The sequence below is a fragment of the Crocodylus siamensis genome, chromosome 5, assembly GCF_052110815.1.
Source record: "Crocodylus siamensis isolate JL-2025a chromosome 5, ASM5211081v1, whole genome shotgun sequence".
Classification (NCBI taxonomy): Eukaryota; Metazoa; Chordata; order Crocodylia; family Crocodylidae; genus Crocodylus; species Crocodylus siamensis.
In genome coordinates, this window is record NC_143399.1 from 140,931,372 (window position 1) to 140,948,837 (window position 17,466).

Sequence of the window (17,466 nt, forward strand, 5' to 3'; positions counted from 1 at the left end):
TGCACCATGATTTTTCCAGGGACTGAGGTAAGGTTGACTGGTCTGTTGTTCCCTGGATCCTCCTTAATTTTCTTAAAGATGGGCACTACATTTACCTTTTATGAATAATCTGGGACCTCTCCCATGTGCCACAAATTTTCAAAGATAATGGCCAGTGGCTCTACAATCACATTGGTCTACTCCCTCAGCACCCTTGGGAGAACCAAATAAGAGCACTAAGCGGGGATTAACTGTAGCCTTTGTCTTGTCCCTTGTAGCCAAAGGTAACAGTCGCCATCATGTTTATAACCATCTAGACCGCTAGCCACCTTTGCTTCTTTTTTCTGGATTCTTTCCAATTTTCATGCATCTTTCTTGACCTATGGTGTACAAAACTAAACATAATACTCCAGGTATTATTTTTAGTTGGGATAATATGCCACTTCAGATGGCATAATACCTCAGCAGTGCCATATGAAGTGGAAGAATCACTTTCCTTAACTTGTAGGTAATATTGCTGCTAATACAAGCACATATGTTATTGGGGTTTTTTATTGCAAGAAGAACACACTTTTGACTTATTCTTAGGTTATGGTCTGCTATAACCCAGGTTCTTTTCTGCAGTATTGAAGCCTAGCCAGTCATTTACCAGTGAGTCCATTGTCAGAAATGTCTCTAAAACAAACTGAAAACACTTCATAAGTGTGTTTTTTTTGTGATGGGTAAATAACACAGACAGGATAGATTTTAGGAGGTCTGTTATTTGGATTAGATTCAACCTCCAAAGAGTATCTACACCAGGCTGCTGTTTTCCTGTACTCTTTCCACTTGTACTTTCCTGTTTTCTCTCCATACCATCCTTCACATGAGCTGCCTCCTGTTCGTGTGTGAAAAAGAGAGGGGTTACAGACCTTAGAAGTCTTCAGAAGGTGGCTGGCTCATGTTTTCTACTTCTCTTGACCTTACCCTCAGTGTTTTCTTAGTCTCATTAGAGGATATCGTCCATTTCAGCTTTTCTAAGGGAAAGGGACCAGCTTATATATCTTTTCTCCCTAATTTTTCATGAATTAAGTTCTTAGTGATAAGTGGTCTGATGATCTTGATCATTGACCTTGCAGAGAAGCACTCGGTACATTGCTTTTGTTCTCATTGCTATTATCCAGCCTTATATATGCTCCATATCTTGCTATATCCTATTTGAAAACTAGATAAGGAGGACCAGGTGGAAAATAGCCTTCTTTTCTCACAACTGGGACCATGAAAAAGGCATCCTAGTCCCACGTGAATGAAGAGCAGTAAGGGTTCAGGAATGGATTAAATAATTATTTTAACCTGAATAGAACTGAAATGCATTCTAATGAGTTTCACTGAATGGAAATGCTCATGATGGATTTGATAATTCAGTTTGTTCCCTCTCAACTTCCTTGTGAAAGTAGCAATGCTTTTCATAGATTTTAGGTTATCTCACACAGTAGTCATTTCATTATGAAATAAACTTATCTTGAGAAATGTTTAGCTATATAGAGATGGCTGTATGATAAAAATATTGCAACCAGAATCTCAATTTTTACATCTTTTTAATATACAGAATTAGTTCACTAGATAAAGTCTCTAGGTAACAAAAAGACAAAAAAAAGGTCATCTGTACAATTAAAAGACAGTGGCTAACCTAAACATGCCCATAATATAATTGCTTAGAATTAAATATTTTTTCATGTAAGTATCAATATTTAAGAAGTCACTTTATAAGAATTAATATGTTTATTCTAGTGTTCCTGGGTTGTTTTCCTCATAACCTTTTCTTGCTAACTGCTTCTTTGTAATATCTAATGGATATGCTACTTTCTGAAGCTGTTTTATTTTGTGGACGTTTTTAACACTTTCTATGCTCCACTGAAAATAATGTAAACATACAGAAAACCACCATTTCACAGATGCAGGAAGCAGTCCTAGACTACAAAAGATTCTGCTTTAGCTAATATCATTGTAATTCTTCCTCTCTATTTGAGTGCTATTGGTTACATGGTTATTTGGTTTCCAACTTCATTCATTGTTTTGATTATTTTATAACATTAAAATATTACTGAGTTTCCTTGATTCAAAAAATATATACACTAATAAAGGGAGAAACTAAGAGTAACTGTTCATGGTATGACATTTATTCACATATCGTAGTACCTTAGAGGAAGATGCCTATATTGGGTAAGATATTACTACAGAAGTTGCAAGTCTATTCATAACATGTAAAAGTCCTTCCAATGGTTCAAAGCTTATTAGCACTTTTTTTTAGTCTCTAAATAATGTTAAAAATAACTTTGTTTTTGTAGAAGCATGCCAAGTTTCCTGCCATTAAAAAAATTAACTACCACTTATTTAGGTTTCAGATACACAAAGCACTAACAAACTATTACCATAGAAAGCTTGTTTTACAAAAAATATCTACTAGACACAAGTATACATACTGTTCTGCTCATCTTACATGGTGTCATGTATTGTGAGAGCATAGCAAGTTGTTATATCTGAGTGTAATGTATAGTGAATATTTATAAAAACAAAGCTCTGTAGATTAACTTGAAAATTATTTTAATTCCAAAAATATATTTCCTGTTGAATAAATAGTCTTTCCAGAGTCTTGAATAAATAGACCGGTCCTTTTCTTCCTTTTCAAACAGGTAGATAGTTTCTTCCACTGGCTTCATTGAAGCTTCAAGATCATTTTCTCATGGGAATAATTTACACACCGACACTTCATTTCTCCTTCAAACTTATATAAAAAAAAATTGCTAAGGGACATGAAACTGAAACTATGTTTACTCTGCTTTTTCAGGGAGTGAGCTGTAGAATCTAGGTCCTGCCTTATGTTCTTCACCTTATTGATTATTATTGTTCTGGTTGGATGTAGCTGTAGGAGGTCAAGGTTATGTAGAAAGAGCATTTTGCAGGCAAATAGAGGTACGACTATTAGGAAAGTGGGTTTTCCATCTAGACAGGGGTAGTACAGAGAGCAGATTACTGAGGTGATGAAACATGAGTCACAATAAACACATGGTCTACTTTGAAGCTTTTTCTGCTAAGAGATGTGATCTTGGAGCTAGACATCTGGCAGCAGGGCACTGGAAGGAACACCTTTTTGTTCCCAGATGTGGCCCACTCCTCCCAGGTCTGAGAGAGAGTAATATTTAACAGCTTTCCACAGGGTAGAACCATTTTACTCATGCTTGCTAGCAATATAACTGAATGAAGAAATCAAGTTTGTTTGCAATCTTTGGTTCAGCTTTTCTAAAATAATAATAATATGACTAAAAATCTAATCTAATCATCAGGAATCCTCGTTTTCTCTGTTAAAAAATATTACAAGTTCTCTGATACAAAAATCGTAAATTCTCTGATTAAAACCCCACAAATCCATTATTAAAATTAAAAGCCTCCCACAGTCCCACTGGTGCCCTCACTGTCCCCCCCGTGCTTCCCCCAGCCCTGCTGGTGCCCCTCACTCACCTCCACAACAGCCTCCCAACCCTACTCATGCCTCTTGCTCCCCACCCACAGCTCCTGGCCCTCAGCCCTGCCAGAGGGGCTCCCAGCTGCCAGGGCTATGGGGCCAGGGACCCAAGTCTGCAGCTCCCTGTCCCCAACAGCAGGCAGCTGCAGCAGAAGCAGCATGGAGCCAGCTCCCCCACTGCTGATGCCTGCTTGGATGGAGGTGGGGCCAACTCCTGGCTCCCCCCCAGCCCTTCCAGTGCCCCCAGCCATGATCCAGAGGGCCCCCAGCAAGCTCCACTTACCTCACAGGCTCCAGGAGTGAAGAGTGAGGCTGAGCTGAGCCGAGCTCAGCCCCCACCCTTCCCCCTCCCCCTTTCCCTTCCCCTCTGGGCAGGGCTGGGGTTTCCCACCCTGCTTGCAAACAGCTCTTGCAGGCTGGAGCTGAACCAGGTGGTGTCACCTATGCACACAGTCATGCTGCCTGCCATGCCACACATGCATGGCAAGAGGTATGATTGTGGAATCATGCATCAGATCCCATTGTGCCTTATTGTTGGTGCGGGGGGGATGGGATTGTGATCCCGGGCTCCCCCTTCACCATCAAGTAGCAAGCTCCCAGCAGCTGGGAGCCCAATCATCTGATCCTCCACAGAAGTATACGGTGCATCCCCACATCTGGGAAGGATCAACTAATGAGGCCTCCAGCCACAGGGGAGCACCTGGCCACATATTCAGTTAGTGACATGATAAGAACCAGCCACAAAGTTATTACACATTTTGTCTGGAATAACTCTGTGGCTTATTCTTTTTTTTATAACACCCTTAATTGCTTTAGCCTGTGACCAAGTTACAATGTAAGATGTGATTAACTGGTTATTCATGTCGTAAGCGTAATGTCAGTCTTACACGAGCTATTCGATCAAGTTATTGCTAAGACTTTGACCAATGAGACTGCAAATTATTTGAGACTGCAAATTCTAGAACTGCTGAAAAAGCTGGATTTCCAATTACCAGTCAGGCTGAAGAAGGGAAAACAGGGGAGGGGGCTTGTAAGTCTTTAAATACAAAAAAATGGTGTTTTATGAAGATGATGGCAATCAATTACTCTCTGTGTCTACAGAGGCAAGACAAGAAGTAATGGCCTTAAATAGTAATGAGAGAGATTTATGTTAGATATTAGAAAGAACGCTCTAAATTTTAAGGTGGTTAGGCACTGGAACAGATTACTTTTAAAAAGGTTGTAGAATTTTGTCCTTGGAAGTTCATAGGTACAAGTTAGACAAATATTTGTCTAGGATGGTTTGGACAGAGATGACCCTACTTAGGGTAGGGAATTGGACTAGATGACCTTTGGAGGTCCCCTCCAGACCTATATTTTTATTGTTCTATGAAAATATGAATGTGATCACAGTGGGTAGTTATATTTGTATAATTATGCCAAAATTTAATCTAAACTTTTTGTTAGGTGATATGTCTAAAAATTCTTCATTATTTATCAACAAATAAAATCTTTTGAAGTGACTTATTAAGAAATCAATCATAATGTATGGTCCCAGATTTCTTAGAAATTCTCTCCTTCAGTTGCTGGTAAGTTCTATATTTACCAGCATTTAGAATAAAGTAAGAGTTGCTATTTAATTTCTTTCATCATTACCTTATTTTTCTCTGTTAGTTAGGCATTTACCCACTGTTGTTTTAGGTGATTCTTTAAAAAATATCAGAGATATATTTCAAGTTATAATAATAAAATATTGATTGAAATCTGAAAAATGGAAATTGGCATTATGTCTTATATCGGCAGCCACCAGAAACCTTTTTATATTACTTTTTAAATCTGATAGGTCTGATTAAAATGTGTGTCATTAATTAGTGGGGAGATAAGTGTGGAAGATAAGCAGATGGTATGGTACATTGCTGCAAAGTGTAAAAGAGAAAAAAAAAACTTTCCAGCTGTTGTGAACCTATATTAATTGTCACCTAAAAAGGCAAGATTTAAGGAGTGTGCATCTCCCAAGGAGATATTGATGACTTATAAATCTTATTTTTGTCTTTATTGTAGCTGACTTTGGTCTTGCAAAACAGAAACAAGAAAACAGCAAACTCACATCGGTTGTGGGAACTATTCTGTATTCCTGGTAAGAGCAAAACAATTTGAGAACCTTGAAGTGCAATGATTTCTGTCGTGTTGTTTTTCTTTGACAGAAATATATAAGCTTTCAAATGGTGCAAAATGTGATCAATGAAGCTTAGTTTTGCTTAACTGCTGCTTGGACTAATATTTCAGTTGCATTATACACACACAACTCACTTTCCAAAAGGTATTTCACAAGTTTTATTTATGCTCATCAGTGGGCATTTGTGTGTAATGATCATATTGGAATGTGTTTTTTATGCTCTTTGATATCGCCAACGTTAGGAAGAAAAAGACACATCTTTTGGTTTTTCATTTAAAATAAGCATGCACCACAAAAGAGGGGGACAACTCAGGTTAAAATACAGCGAAGACACAGTAACTTGGATTTTAATTTAGGTCAAGTACTTGAATTCAACTCCATGCTTTCCTATAACCTTGAACTCAAGGCACTAACTCAAGTTAATTCCCAAGTTACCTCATCTTCACTGCTATTTTGATTTGAATTAGTTACCTGAGGTTAGCCACTCTGATTTATATTAATCGTATTTATTTGCCTTGTGACATATTTACAAATAGTATCAAAACTTCAAAACTGTAAGATTAATATAACAATGGAACAATTTTTGTCTAGGGTAATTCTGGAATATCCTTTACTGGAGGTTTGAAGAGTAGGCATCTACCCAGGATGGCACAGGAAAAGCAAATCTTGCATCTATGTTGGATATTGGATTAGATTAGTGCTTAGGGTCCCTTCCAATTTTATGATTCTGTGAGTGTGCTTTAACAACCAATTACTCTGATTGGTGTTAAGATGTTTAGTAGAACTTGTTATGCCAGTCCATTGCATGGGTCTATCTAGGAATTCATTATTTGATGGATTAGAAATAGTGCTCTTCTGAGTTGCCTCAGCTTTATGATTTTCAGTAAATGCAGTAAATGTGTGACTGATAACTCTAAAGTTTGCCTTAGTTAATACATTATTCAGTCTGCCAATAAACTGCTGGTTATTTTGACAATCTATGGACAAGCCACAGTGCAAAACCATCTTGTATTATTACAATACTGATCATGAGATCTGTATTTCAGGATTATTATTGCTGCCTTGCTGATTAGTATTTTAGTCTCTCTAGCAAATGCAATAAAGAGTGTATTCTGTCCAAAAAGGTTCAATTCAAAATATAAACAGTCCGTATAATTGAGAATACTACATGAATATCAACTACTTTCTAACAGAAGCAAATACTTGCAATCTAAAGTACTAAGAGATTTTTTTTTAATTTCATGACATGCTATACATCACAAATAACAAATATACCCATTATCCAAAGCTGTTATATTTTGAACAGAAGTGAACAGGTTTCAATGTAAATCAAAGTTAAAGAATAAAATATAAAAAGAAGACAGTTTTCAGCTTGTAAGAATCAATATGCAGTAGATTGATTTTCAGTTAAATTAAGGATTGTTGATAATATTACTAGAAAAGCTAGAATCGAGAATTAACGTATTTTCATGCATATAGCCTGCACACTGATATAACATGCACCCATGTATAACCCGTGCTAAATTGTATTTTCGTAAAATAGTCCATGTATTCCCCACACCCATGTATTCCCTGTATCCCGAGACACGGCTGCAAGTGCAGGCTCCGCTGGGCTTATGGGCTCTGCAGGGGAGGGGAGGGATGAGGAGCTGCGAGCTGCGAGCCCTGCTCCCCACCGCTGCCGCCGGCCGCACTTTGCGGGGCACAGCCGCTGGAGCTGCTCTGCGGGGGGGGAGGGATGAGGAGCTGCGAGCCCTGCTCCCTGCCGCTGCCAGCCGCGCTCTCACCACCCACCTGCAGCCTCTTCCCCGAGACATGGCAGCAAGCGCGGGCTCTACTGGGCATGGCCACTGGAGCCAGAGCTGGAGCCCACAGCTGGGGACGGGCGGGGATGGGCTATGCTGTTCTAAACATTGTGCATAGCCTGCACCCTTGTATAGCCCACACCCATCCGTCAAGTTTCTAAAAACGTGTATAGCCCATGGACTATATGCGCGAAAATGCGGTAGTCAAAGAACTATTAATCTTGCTAGTATTAGTATCATATTTCTGTGTTTGAGTGTCCGTGAACTGTTTGTCGCCATCATTCCCTAAAGTAGAATGCTTACTAAGATTTGTGGAATCAGACTTATGGTAGGTGATATCTTTTATTAGACCAACTAGATTTTTGCAAGACAAAAACAATTTAATTGCAAGATTTTGGGCACAAACACCCTTATTCAGGCATAGAAGAAAATATTATAAAAGTTCTCCTGGGTAGAAACGTAAGTTCATATTTCATAGGAGAATTGAAGGTAAAATTTCCTGTTTGGAACAGTTCATTTTATATGCAGGTAAGGCTGAGAGAGAAGTTGGAATAATCTATTTACCTCAAAGTTGTTTGGTGGTAAGCAGGCTGTAGTCATATTTCCTTCTGGTTATAGTGTTTCATATTTCACAGAGGAGTAACAAGATTTGTTTAACTTACTTCCCTATTATTAATGAAAGGTGTTTACAGTAACACTAAGTGGAACCCTGAATTTTCCAAGTGCCCCTGACATTCCCACACTGCCTTAGTTGAGCTGCTGTGCTTTTTGAGGTAGACCCAGCTGTTCCCTCACTTGTGACCCAGTGTTGCCTCTTCTCAGAGCCCAACTTTCCTAAGATCAGGAGTTGGTTTACTTCTCTTGGGAACTTTCACGGGCTCTTATTCCCACTAATGTAAATTGCCTCCTTCAACTACTGTAAATAAACCAGTTTACTTGTCACAAGAAATTTGAAACAAACTTTGAATAAATATCAAAATAAGCAGGCTTTAAATACTGCATGTTGTAAGTTCTGCCATCTAATTTGATGCTGCCTATGTTAGCTCTTCTCACTTACAAAATTTCTGGTTATATGAGTGTTTGACATGGTTACTGCCTGAGTTTCTTTTATAACCAGCATAAATGTCTGTGTCAATTATAGCATCTTTTTTAGGTCTCTGGTCTTTCATTCATGTCAGCCTAATTTTTTTTATCATGTCTTGGTCTGCATGCCTTTGAGAAGTTCTTGTTCAAGAAGGGGTTCTGAATTTTGAACCCCTATCCCGAGAATCTGGTGTTCCAGTATCTGCTGTGGGACTGTCGGTATGCATACATCAAATAAATTAACTGCTAGCATTGATTCATTGTGGGAACTTCTAGTTGTATCAATGAATATGATAGGGAACCAACTTACAGCTTGCATGGGTTTAGCGATATAGGTGGCTGGGCCTGTGGATAGTCCCTGGGAGGTAACTAGGTGCTCAGCAGGGTAGGGGTACAGGTTACCAGTGTCAGGTCAGGGTCTGAGTTGGAGCAAAGAGCATGGGACCCAGTTCCAGGGGTTCTGAGATGAGTGATCCAAGAGATGTAGTCTGTGACACACAAGCTGAGGTCAGGAGCCAGGGGTCACAGAACTGGTGCCAAGTTCCAGGGAGAATCTGAGATCAAGGTCAAGGAAGCCAAGCCAAGTCAGGATGCCAGATAAACCAGAGAGAACAGAGCCAGCAGCGAGTTTCAGGGAAGAACCAAGATTGGGGTCAAAGCCAAAGGAGAACCAAGACGAACTGTAAACACAAGGTTTGCCAGACAGATTGAGGTTGTGTCACAGTGTGCCTGCAGCCTGAGGCTGCAGGTGGCTTTAAAAGGGGTGAGCAGCCAATATGGTTGCGGAGAACTAAGTTGGTCACATTAGTCAGGGATTGAATGTAGATGTAGTAACTCATGTGCTTGCCCCAGTCAGGCCTGCTTGATCAGAGCCAAATAGCTGCTGTTGAACCCAATTCCTATTGCCACTTTGTGATTTCCCATTGCAGCAGTAATGGGAGTTTGGATTTATTTTCCGAGAGCACCAAATCAAGCATGGCATCTAGGAGTGAGTCCCTGCAAGAGGATTTTTAAATGGTAAATATTCAGGTCCATATCCTGGTCTCTAGTGTATCCACTCTTTGCTAGTTTGTATGGGCTGAGCACATACAAAACTGGCTTAGCTGACTCTGTAAGAATACACTAAACATAAAAGAGTCTTAGTAGTATATTGTTTGGTGTAACTGGTTCCATCCGATCTGTCTGCAGCTCCTCTGGTATGGAAGGAATGTCAGGCTGTGGTAGGGTCAAGGGATGTTGCTGAAGAACTAATGCTTTCAAAATCCCCAGCTACTCAAACAGTCTGTTAGTGGCTATTGCAGTTGGTCAGATGTTAGACCAGCTCTGAGGCTGTTCTAGTTTGTTTGGGAACAAACCAGCGCCCAGCAATCCCTAGGACAATCTGAGGTGCAATGACATCTTAGCTACCATACCTCTTTTCTTTCTCTCCTTTTTACTTTTCTGTCAAATGGAACTTGGGTGGATGTTATGACTGGAACTTTTACATTGGAGAATTGTCTGTGTGATTCCTGTGGTCTCCGTTTGGGGGAGTTAAAAATCCTTGCAAATGTGGAAAAAAAACCAAAACCGAAAACAAAAAAGTCTCTTGATCAGAAGAGGAAAGCACGTTAGTCCAACCCAGCTCCACAGTGTCTGTATAGATTGGGTGCTTCAGCGGGGTGTTTGGCACTTTTATCTAAGGGCATGTGTAGACAAAACAGGAGCCCTAAATAAGCGGTGGGTTTTAAAAAACACTGCTTCAGTTAAGGGCTGATTAAACCCTGCTGACTTACCTGCCTCTCTGGTGGGGAAGGCAGGGTGAGCTGCTGGTGGGTACAGTGGTCCCTGAGTTGCAGGGAGGGTGGTGGTGGTAATGCTTCCCTCTGCAGCAGCGGTGCCCCACCAGGTGGCACCTGCCTGCAGGCACCTGGCTCAGGCGGTCCTGGGGGTCACTGCAGCCACGGAGGGAAGCACCAGGCCCCTGCACAGCTCAGGTAGGCAGGCAGGCTCCAGCAGGGGATGGAAAAAAGATCAGACTCGCCACTTTTCTTGGGTAGAGCCTGCTTTTTGGCTGCTGTCAGGCTTCCTGCAGAGCCATGGAGCTGCACGGAGCCCGGTGCTTTGCTCCGCAGCTGTAGGGGCAGTAAACTAAAACTCCTCAGAGGAATTTTAGTGTGCTGCACCCCAAGTCATTTAAGGCACATTACGCTGCTGAATTTCCTACAGTGGCTGGAATTAATGCACAATATGCTGCCGAGGTGTTCAAATACCAACACCATTAAAGTGGTGCAAAAGCATTTAGCCTGCTTTAAAGTGTCGTGCACACATACCTCTCATTTCATATATGCATGGCCTAATAGCTGATTCAATCAGCTATTAGATAAAAGTGCCAAAAGCCCTGCTGAAGCACCTGATCTGTAGAGATGTTGGGTAAGCTGGGTCAAACTAAAGCAATGCCTCTTTTTGGCATACACTGCACTTGGTGGGGGGCATGCTGAGCTTAAAGTGCCTTTTTTTCACCTCTGCAAGCAGCCACTGTTACTAGTTTAGAAGCAATTTGTACTAGTACTAAGGTTCTCTTTCTACCTCTCCTACATGACTCTTTAGAAGGAGGCAGCAGAATGGAATTCCATTTACTTGGAGTTTCACACAGATATAACTTGTCAGCTTTTCTATTGTACACCAGAAATTATTGCAATAGTGATCCAACCTTGTTTTCAGTCAGACGAGAAAGCAGGGACTGATTTCCTTGTATTGAAAATGTACACTCAAACTCAAGTATTATGTAAAAGGACAGTGTAAACCATTAAACTCCTTAAAACACTGTGATCATGTATGAATGTTAATAAGGCTTGTAAAGAGATGAAAGAACTGGATTCTACTTTTAGCAGAGCCAGTTAATGCCACTTGTGATTAGTGGGTTTTTTAATATGGAAACTTGTCTACAAAGAACTTGAAGGACTTATCAAGTTGGTTGACATTGTATACCTTGACTTCCAAAAGGCCTTTGATCTAGTATCCCACAGTGTCCTCGTGAGAAAATTGGAGGATTGTGGACTTAACGCCAAGACAGTCAGCTGGGTGAGAAATTGGCTGCAGGATAGGATCCAAAGAGTTGTAGTGAACGGATCTGTGTCATTGTGGTGAGAAGTGGGCAGCAGTATCCCGCATGGGTCGGTGCTCGGTCCAGTACTTTTCAACATTTTTATTAACAATTTAGATGTGGGGGTGAACAGCTCACTGGACAAGTTTGCAGATGACACTAAGTTATGGGGGAGCGTGGTCATGCTTGAAGATAGGCTACAGTTACAGGCAGACCTAGACAGGCTAGCAAGTTGGTGGATCAGATCTGATGAAGTTCAACATCAAGAAATGTAAAGTGCTACACCTCAGGACAAGCAACGCCTAACACACCTATACGCTTGGCGGCACCAAACTGACTAGCATCATGAATTAAAGGGACCTGGGGGTAATAATAGACCACAATATGAATGTGAGCCGGCAGTGCAATGCTGTAGCCAGTAGGGCAAGTAATACTCTGGCATGCATCAACCCAGCAAAACCAAGGAGGTGATTCTTCTGCTCTACTCAGCACTGGTGAGACTGCAGCTGGAGTACTGCATCCAGTTCTGGGCACCACACTTTAACAAGGATATGGACAAGGTTGAGAGACTCCAAAGAAGAGCCTCCCATATGATCAGAGTCTTAAAAGGCAAGCCATACAAGGAAAGGCTGAGGGATCTGCGACTCTTCAGCCTGAGGAAAAGAAGGCTGAAAGGGGACCTGGTAACAGCTTACTACTACATGAGGGGAGTACATCAAGGGCTCGGTAAGCAACTGTTCACCAGGGCACCCAAGGGGAAAACTAGGAGTAATGGCCACAAATGCCTGGAAGAGCCAATTCAGGCTCAACACTAGAAAAAACTTGTTCACATTCAGGGTGCACAGTAAATCTTCAAGAGGAGACTAGACAGTCACTTGACCCCTAGTTGTCTTTCCTGCTTGGTGCAGGGGGCTGGACCTGATGATCTTCTGAGCTCCCTTCTGGCCTTACAGTCTATGAAAGTTGTTTCATATAAGCCCTAAATGGTAAGCAGATCCTGAACATTGTTAGGACTAGGTCAGGTTTTTTGAGGGTGGGCTGTATTCTATATAATGAAGATGCATATAGTAACAGTAATAGTAATATAGTCCCTATGAGAATAGAGATAGACAGAGAATTGTAATTTTAAAGTGGCAAGAATTGCTTTCTTTTGAACAAAAAGCATAATAGCTCTGGGTAGTTTGAAATAGGAGGCACCCTTCTTGGAGCATGACAAATACAGTACAGTAACAAAACAATACATGTCAAAATAAGTGGTATGTGATGCACACTGCTTAGATTTGGAAATACAGAATTATGTGACAGCTCAAGTGACATGAAAAACATACCTCTCTGTGTGCTAAACATGTTTGTATTTAGTACTGTCTTATAAGTACTGAATCAGTTTGCTTGGGGAGTTGCTAATGTACTTTTTTTTAGCAATGCGTCATCATGAAAAAACAGCAGACATTGTTTTATGTTTGACCCTATGTTTAGAGACAAGCTTATATAATTATGTTTTGTAATTTCAATGTTTTTCTATTCTGCTTCTTTGAAGAATCATGCTAATTAAATTCCTTTTAATTGGTTATGTCCTTGAATTAAAAAATCCAGCAATTGAGTACATTCTGAATACAAAATATATTAAACCAATGTGTTTTGATTTAATACATTAAAAAAATTAAGGAACTAAATGCCATAGAGGATTGATAATGAGCTATGAAGAATTTCACTAGACTATAAGTCACCAGGAACAATCTGGTCGAAGCTGACAACAGAGTCTTTATTATCCAGGTCTCCTGGAAGGCATTCCTGGAAGAAACAGAAAATATTTTATAGGTATGCAAAGGACCTACCAAATTCATGGCTGAAGTGGGCTGTGCGGCATCTCCTTTAATCTTACAGGTTCTCCTGTGTTCCTCCCTCATTTCCCCTGTGCTCCTCTACCCTGTTGCTGATTGGCTGAGGGGCACCGGTGGCCCTTCTGACCAGCTGGGAGGCAAAAATGGTGCCATATTTGAAACTACAGTTTTCACCTCCCTGTTGATCAGGAGCGACCAGTGGGGTCCCTCTGCCAATTGGCAGGGGGGTGGAGATGGGAAGTGTGCAGGGGAAAGATTAAAGGAGCTGCCACGCAGTCCACTTCCGCTGTGAATTTAGTAGGTCCATAGATATAGAGTGATCTTTCCTTTCACATGTGCCTGCCATCTCATTGTCTCAAAAAATGGTCCAGTTCATGAAAAGGACAAATTAAGTATAAACCAATGGGCCTGAACATAAGTTTGATACTTATCATGTGTGATGGGCACCATAGACAGACTATCAGATTAAAGTAGGTAAATGAGGCAGGGGCTTAGCACGGAATATCTACATAATTTTTCATACAGCTGCTGTTAAACAATGGTATTTGAGAGCTAACCCAAAAGCTTTACATTAAATGGGCTCTTGTCCCAATTTAGCTTTCACCAAAATGACAAATACAAGAGCAAGTGCATGCAAAAGTGGTTTGTGGCGCCACAAACTACACACCTTGGACATTAAACCATACGCTGTGCTGCAAATTTGCAGTGCAGCAGCAAAAATTTGCTACCAGGATTTCCCAGTAGCTAAAAAAAAGCCCCAATAAAAAAAATGTGGGACAAAACACGCAAAAGTAGTGTGCGCCTGGACAAACACAGGGCTGCCTGCTCCCCTGTCTCCACATGCTGTGTTGCCCCTGTGCTGAGATGCACTGGAGTGGCTGGCTGGGGTGCAGTGTGTCTTGAGACAGGGGAGCAGGCAGCCCTGGCCTCTGCTGCAGAGCCCCCATGCCAAGGCATGTGGAGACAGGGGAGCAGGCAGGCCGTCTTCACATGTTGCACCCCAGCTGGCCTCAGCACAGGGGCTCCAGTACGATGTGGGGCAGGTACAGCAGTACAGTGGGTACAGCACTACAATGGGGGGTGGTATCCAGGTACACCAGGCAGCATGAGGAGGCAAGTGGTGTGTGGTTCCTGCTAGTGGAGACTGTGGGGTGTGCAACTCCCCAGCTGCTTAGAAGTCGGACAGCTCTGCCCTATGTCTCTTATCTGATTGCTGCTTTTGACAGCCATATCTATTTATAAAAATAAGAGCAAACCTTTGGGCAGAAACTGAAATGCTGTTATGATTGAATGTAGAGGTCTACTCAAACCCATTCAGACTCAAGTACCATGACCAGGATGTACAGGTAATACCAAACTGCAAAATGAGAATGGGCCCTTTCAGTTTATACATGAAAGGAGGTTGGTCCATGATAAAGCTGCAAGCTGTGTTTGAGGCTATAACTTGAAACTTTTTTCATAACAGTATATTCCTGACCAAGTGGCAAAGACATACAAGACAAAACATCAGCTGTGTTATATGTCTCCTTTTTGCCAGTGTCAAGCAGTTCTTCCTCATTGCTTTTTGTTGAGATGTCTCTTTGGATTCTGAATGATGTGCAGACATCATTTTTTCATGCTCCCTTACATTCTGGGCCCTGGAATAGAAGGCACCCCTCAATCTTAATTCATCTCTCCTGGCACATTGGCTGTACAGTGTGTCACATCTGGGTGTAAATTACTTTGTGCCTCCCAATTTGTTTTTGGCCCCTGCTTCTGTACTTCATGATAGTCAGCCTAAGCATTGCACCATTTGCTATCATAACAAGTTTTTTTTGTAGCATCTCTACCAATCTGGCTTGTTGTCTTTTTCTAATTGTTCTTCCTAGTGACATATAGACTAGGCTTTTTAGTGTATGTTTAGCATTTTGAGGGTTTTTCCCCCCTCCATTTTGGAAAGGAATAGTACACTCTGCAAATAAGAAGTTGGTCAGAGGAGGAGGTTGTAGGTTATACTTTCAGAAGAATGTATTGGAAAGAGAATTTGCTGGTTTGGTTGGAAAGTACCAAAAACTGATTAACCCTTTATTAAGAAAAGGCATTTTACAACAGGACCTTTAGAAGAACAGAACTGAATCTTATCAATGCAGACTGTTAACAGTGCTGTCCCAGAAACGCTGACAAAATAAAACCAAGAAACTGAAAATTCCTTGAGTTGGTTTAAAAAATGTTAGGTATTATTAACTGTGGAAGTGGCTTGGTCTAGTGTAGGCCTATCCAATTGGTGGCCCACTGGCCAAATCTGGCCTGTGAGGAATAATGGACCCTGTGCTCCTGCCTGGCCACCGATTCCCAAGTTGCTCTGGCTGAAACAGCCACCTGAGTCTCTGGGCTCCTCCTCCCTCCTCCAGCTCCCACTTCCTGCCTCCTTGTCAGGGGACAAGGCAGTGTGGCGAGCAGTGTAGGGAGCTGAGGTGAGTACAAGGCAGCGTGTAGGGGATTGCATGGTGCAACAGTGGAGGGGACCTGTATTGTGTGCATCTGTGGGTGTGGATGCCTGCAAGGGCACACATTGAAGTTGGGAAGGGGGGATTACACTTGCACCTACACATGTTACAGCTAGGAGTGAGGAGGAAGAACTGCACTCATGTGTCCTCAACTTGCAGTGGGGGTATTGAGCCTGTGAGGTGCAGCGGAGTGTGGGGTACTCTGTGCATCAGTGGAAGAAGGGGTGTCTGTAGCCCAGTGAACTGTGGTTTAACTTGAGCAGCCCAGAGGATGTGCAGTTCCCACTGGTGCAGCCCCTGGGATACAGGGCCTCAAAGGACTTAGACATGGACAGCTCAGTGTACTGGATTGAGTATGGAACTGGAAATAAAGACGTCTGGGGCATTTGTACATGTGATGGTTGTCCCAATGTACATGTGACAAAAATGTCATTTGTGTGGCTTAATGGCATTACACATTGCATGTGTGCCAATTTGGGGGGATTTAGATGAGTTTGCATTGTTGCAAACTAAACTACATCCCAAAAAAGGGATCAGGCCCCTTACTGTAATGTGACGGAAACATTGAAATGGTGGATTTCAATTCAAAACCCACAGTTTCAATTTAGGGGGCACAGAATAAAATCCTGAGGACTACCCCCCTCCCCCCCCATCACATGTATAAGCATCCTGGATTCTGTTTATTACCTCATTTTTTAGTTACTGGTCAAATTACTTAATCTCTCTATTACTCCCTCTGTAAGTAGGTATAATAATATTTACTTTGATAAAGCACTTGAAAATGCATAGATAAAAAAGCTACATACAAAGGCAAATTATTATTTTTTTGCTGTGTATGCAACCATTTGTGTCTGATGAGCAACTGCTCCATAGTCTGTCTTTTTGAAAACACATATGTCAATTAAAAAGACAGAATGTAATGAAAGTCCTTTAGGGCTATTGGTTTGCCTCCTGAATGCCCCAGCAAAAGAAGTCTACTCTACCCAGAATGACAAAGTAAACCTCTTGTTAGTTGCTAGACACTGTATTGTTCAAATGTGGACAGAGGAAATATGATATACTAAAACATGGAACATCCTGGTGATGGAGAAAGTGTCCCATCAGAGTAGGTTATTAAAGACAAAAGAAAGATACGTTTTGTAGAAATAGGGATACTACTCCTGAGCTACAAAGAGGATGTAAAAGCCAGTAAGTTAGCCTCTAGCCAGATTCTTTGAATATTAATGAATATTATTGAATATTATTTTTTATATTAGACTGTAGCATTAGTGCTTGTATAGTTTCATAGTTGGTAGGGTCGGAAGGGACCTGAGCAGATCATCAAGTCCGACCCCCTGCTATGGCAGGAAAGAGTACTGGGGTCAAACGACCCCAGCAAGGTGTTCGTCTAACCTCCTCTTAAAGACCCCCAGGAGCCAGCACCACTTCTCTTGGAAGTTGGTTCCAGATCCTAGCCGCCCTGACAGTGAAGTAGTGCTTCCTGATGACTAGTCTGAACCTACCCTCTGCCAGCTTGTGACCGTTATTTCTGGT

At 41.5% G+C, this 17,466-nt stretch overlaps 1 protein-coding gene across 1 annotated transcript in view; it reads left to right on the forward strand.

Moving 5' to 3' along the window:
* Positions 1 to 17,466, forward strand: part of NEK10 (NIMA related kinase 10) — a 200,727-nt gene that overhangs the window by 72,381 nt on the left and 110,880 nt on the right. Inside the window, exon 23 of the mRNA XM_090046496.1 lies at positions 5,522 to 5,597. Coding sequence (XP_089902622.1) covers positions 5,522 to 5,597 — 76 coding nt within the window. The remainder of the gene's footprint in view (positions 1 to 5,521; positions 5,598 to 17,466) is intronic.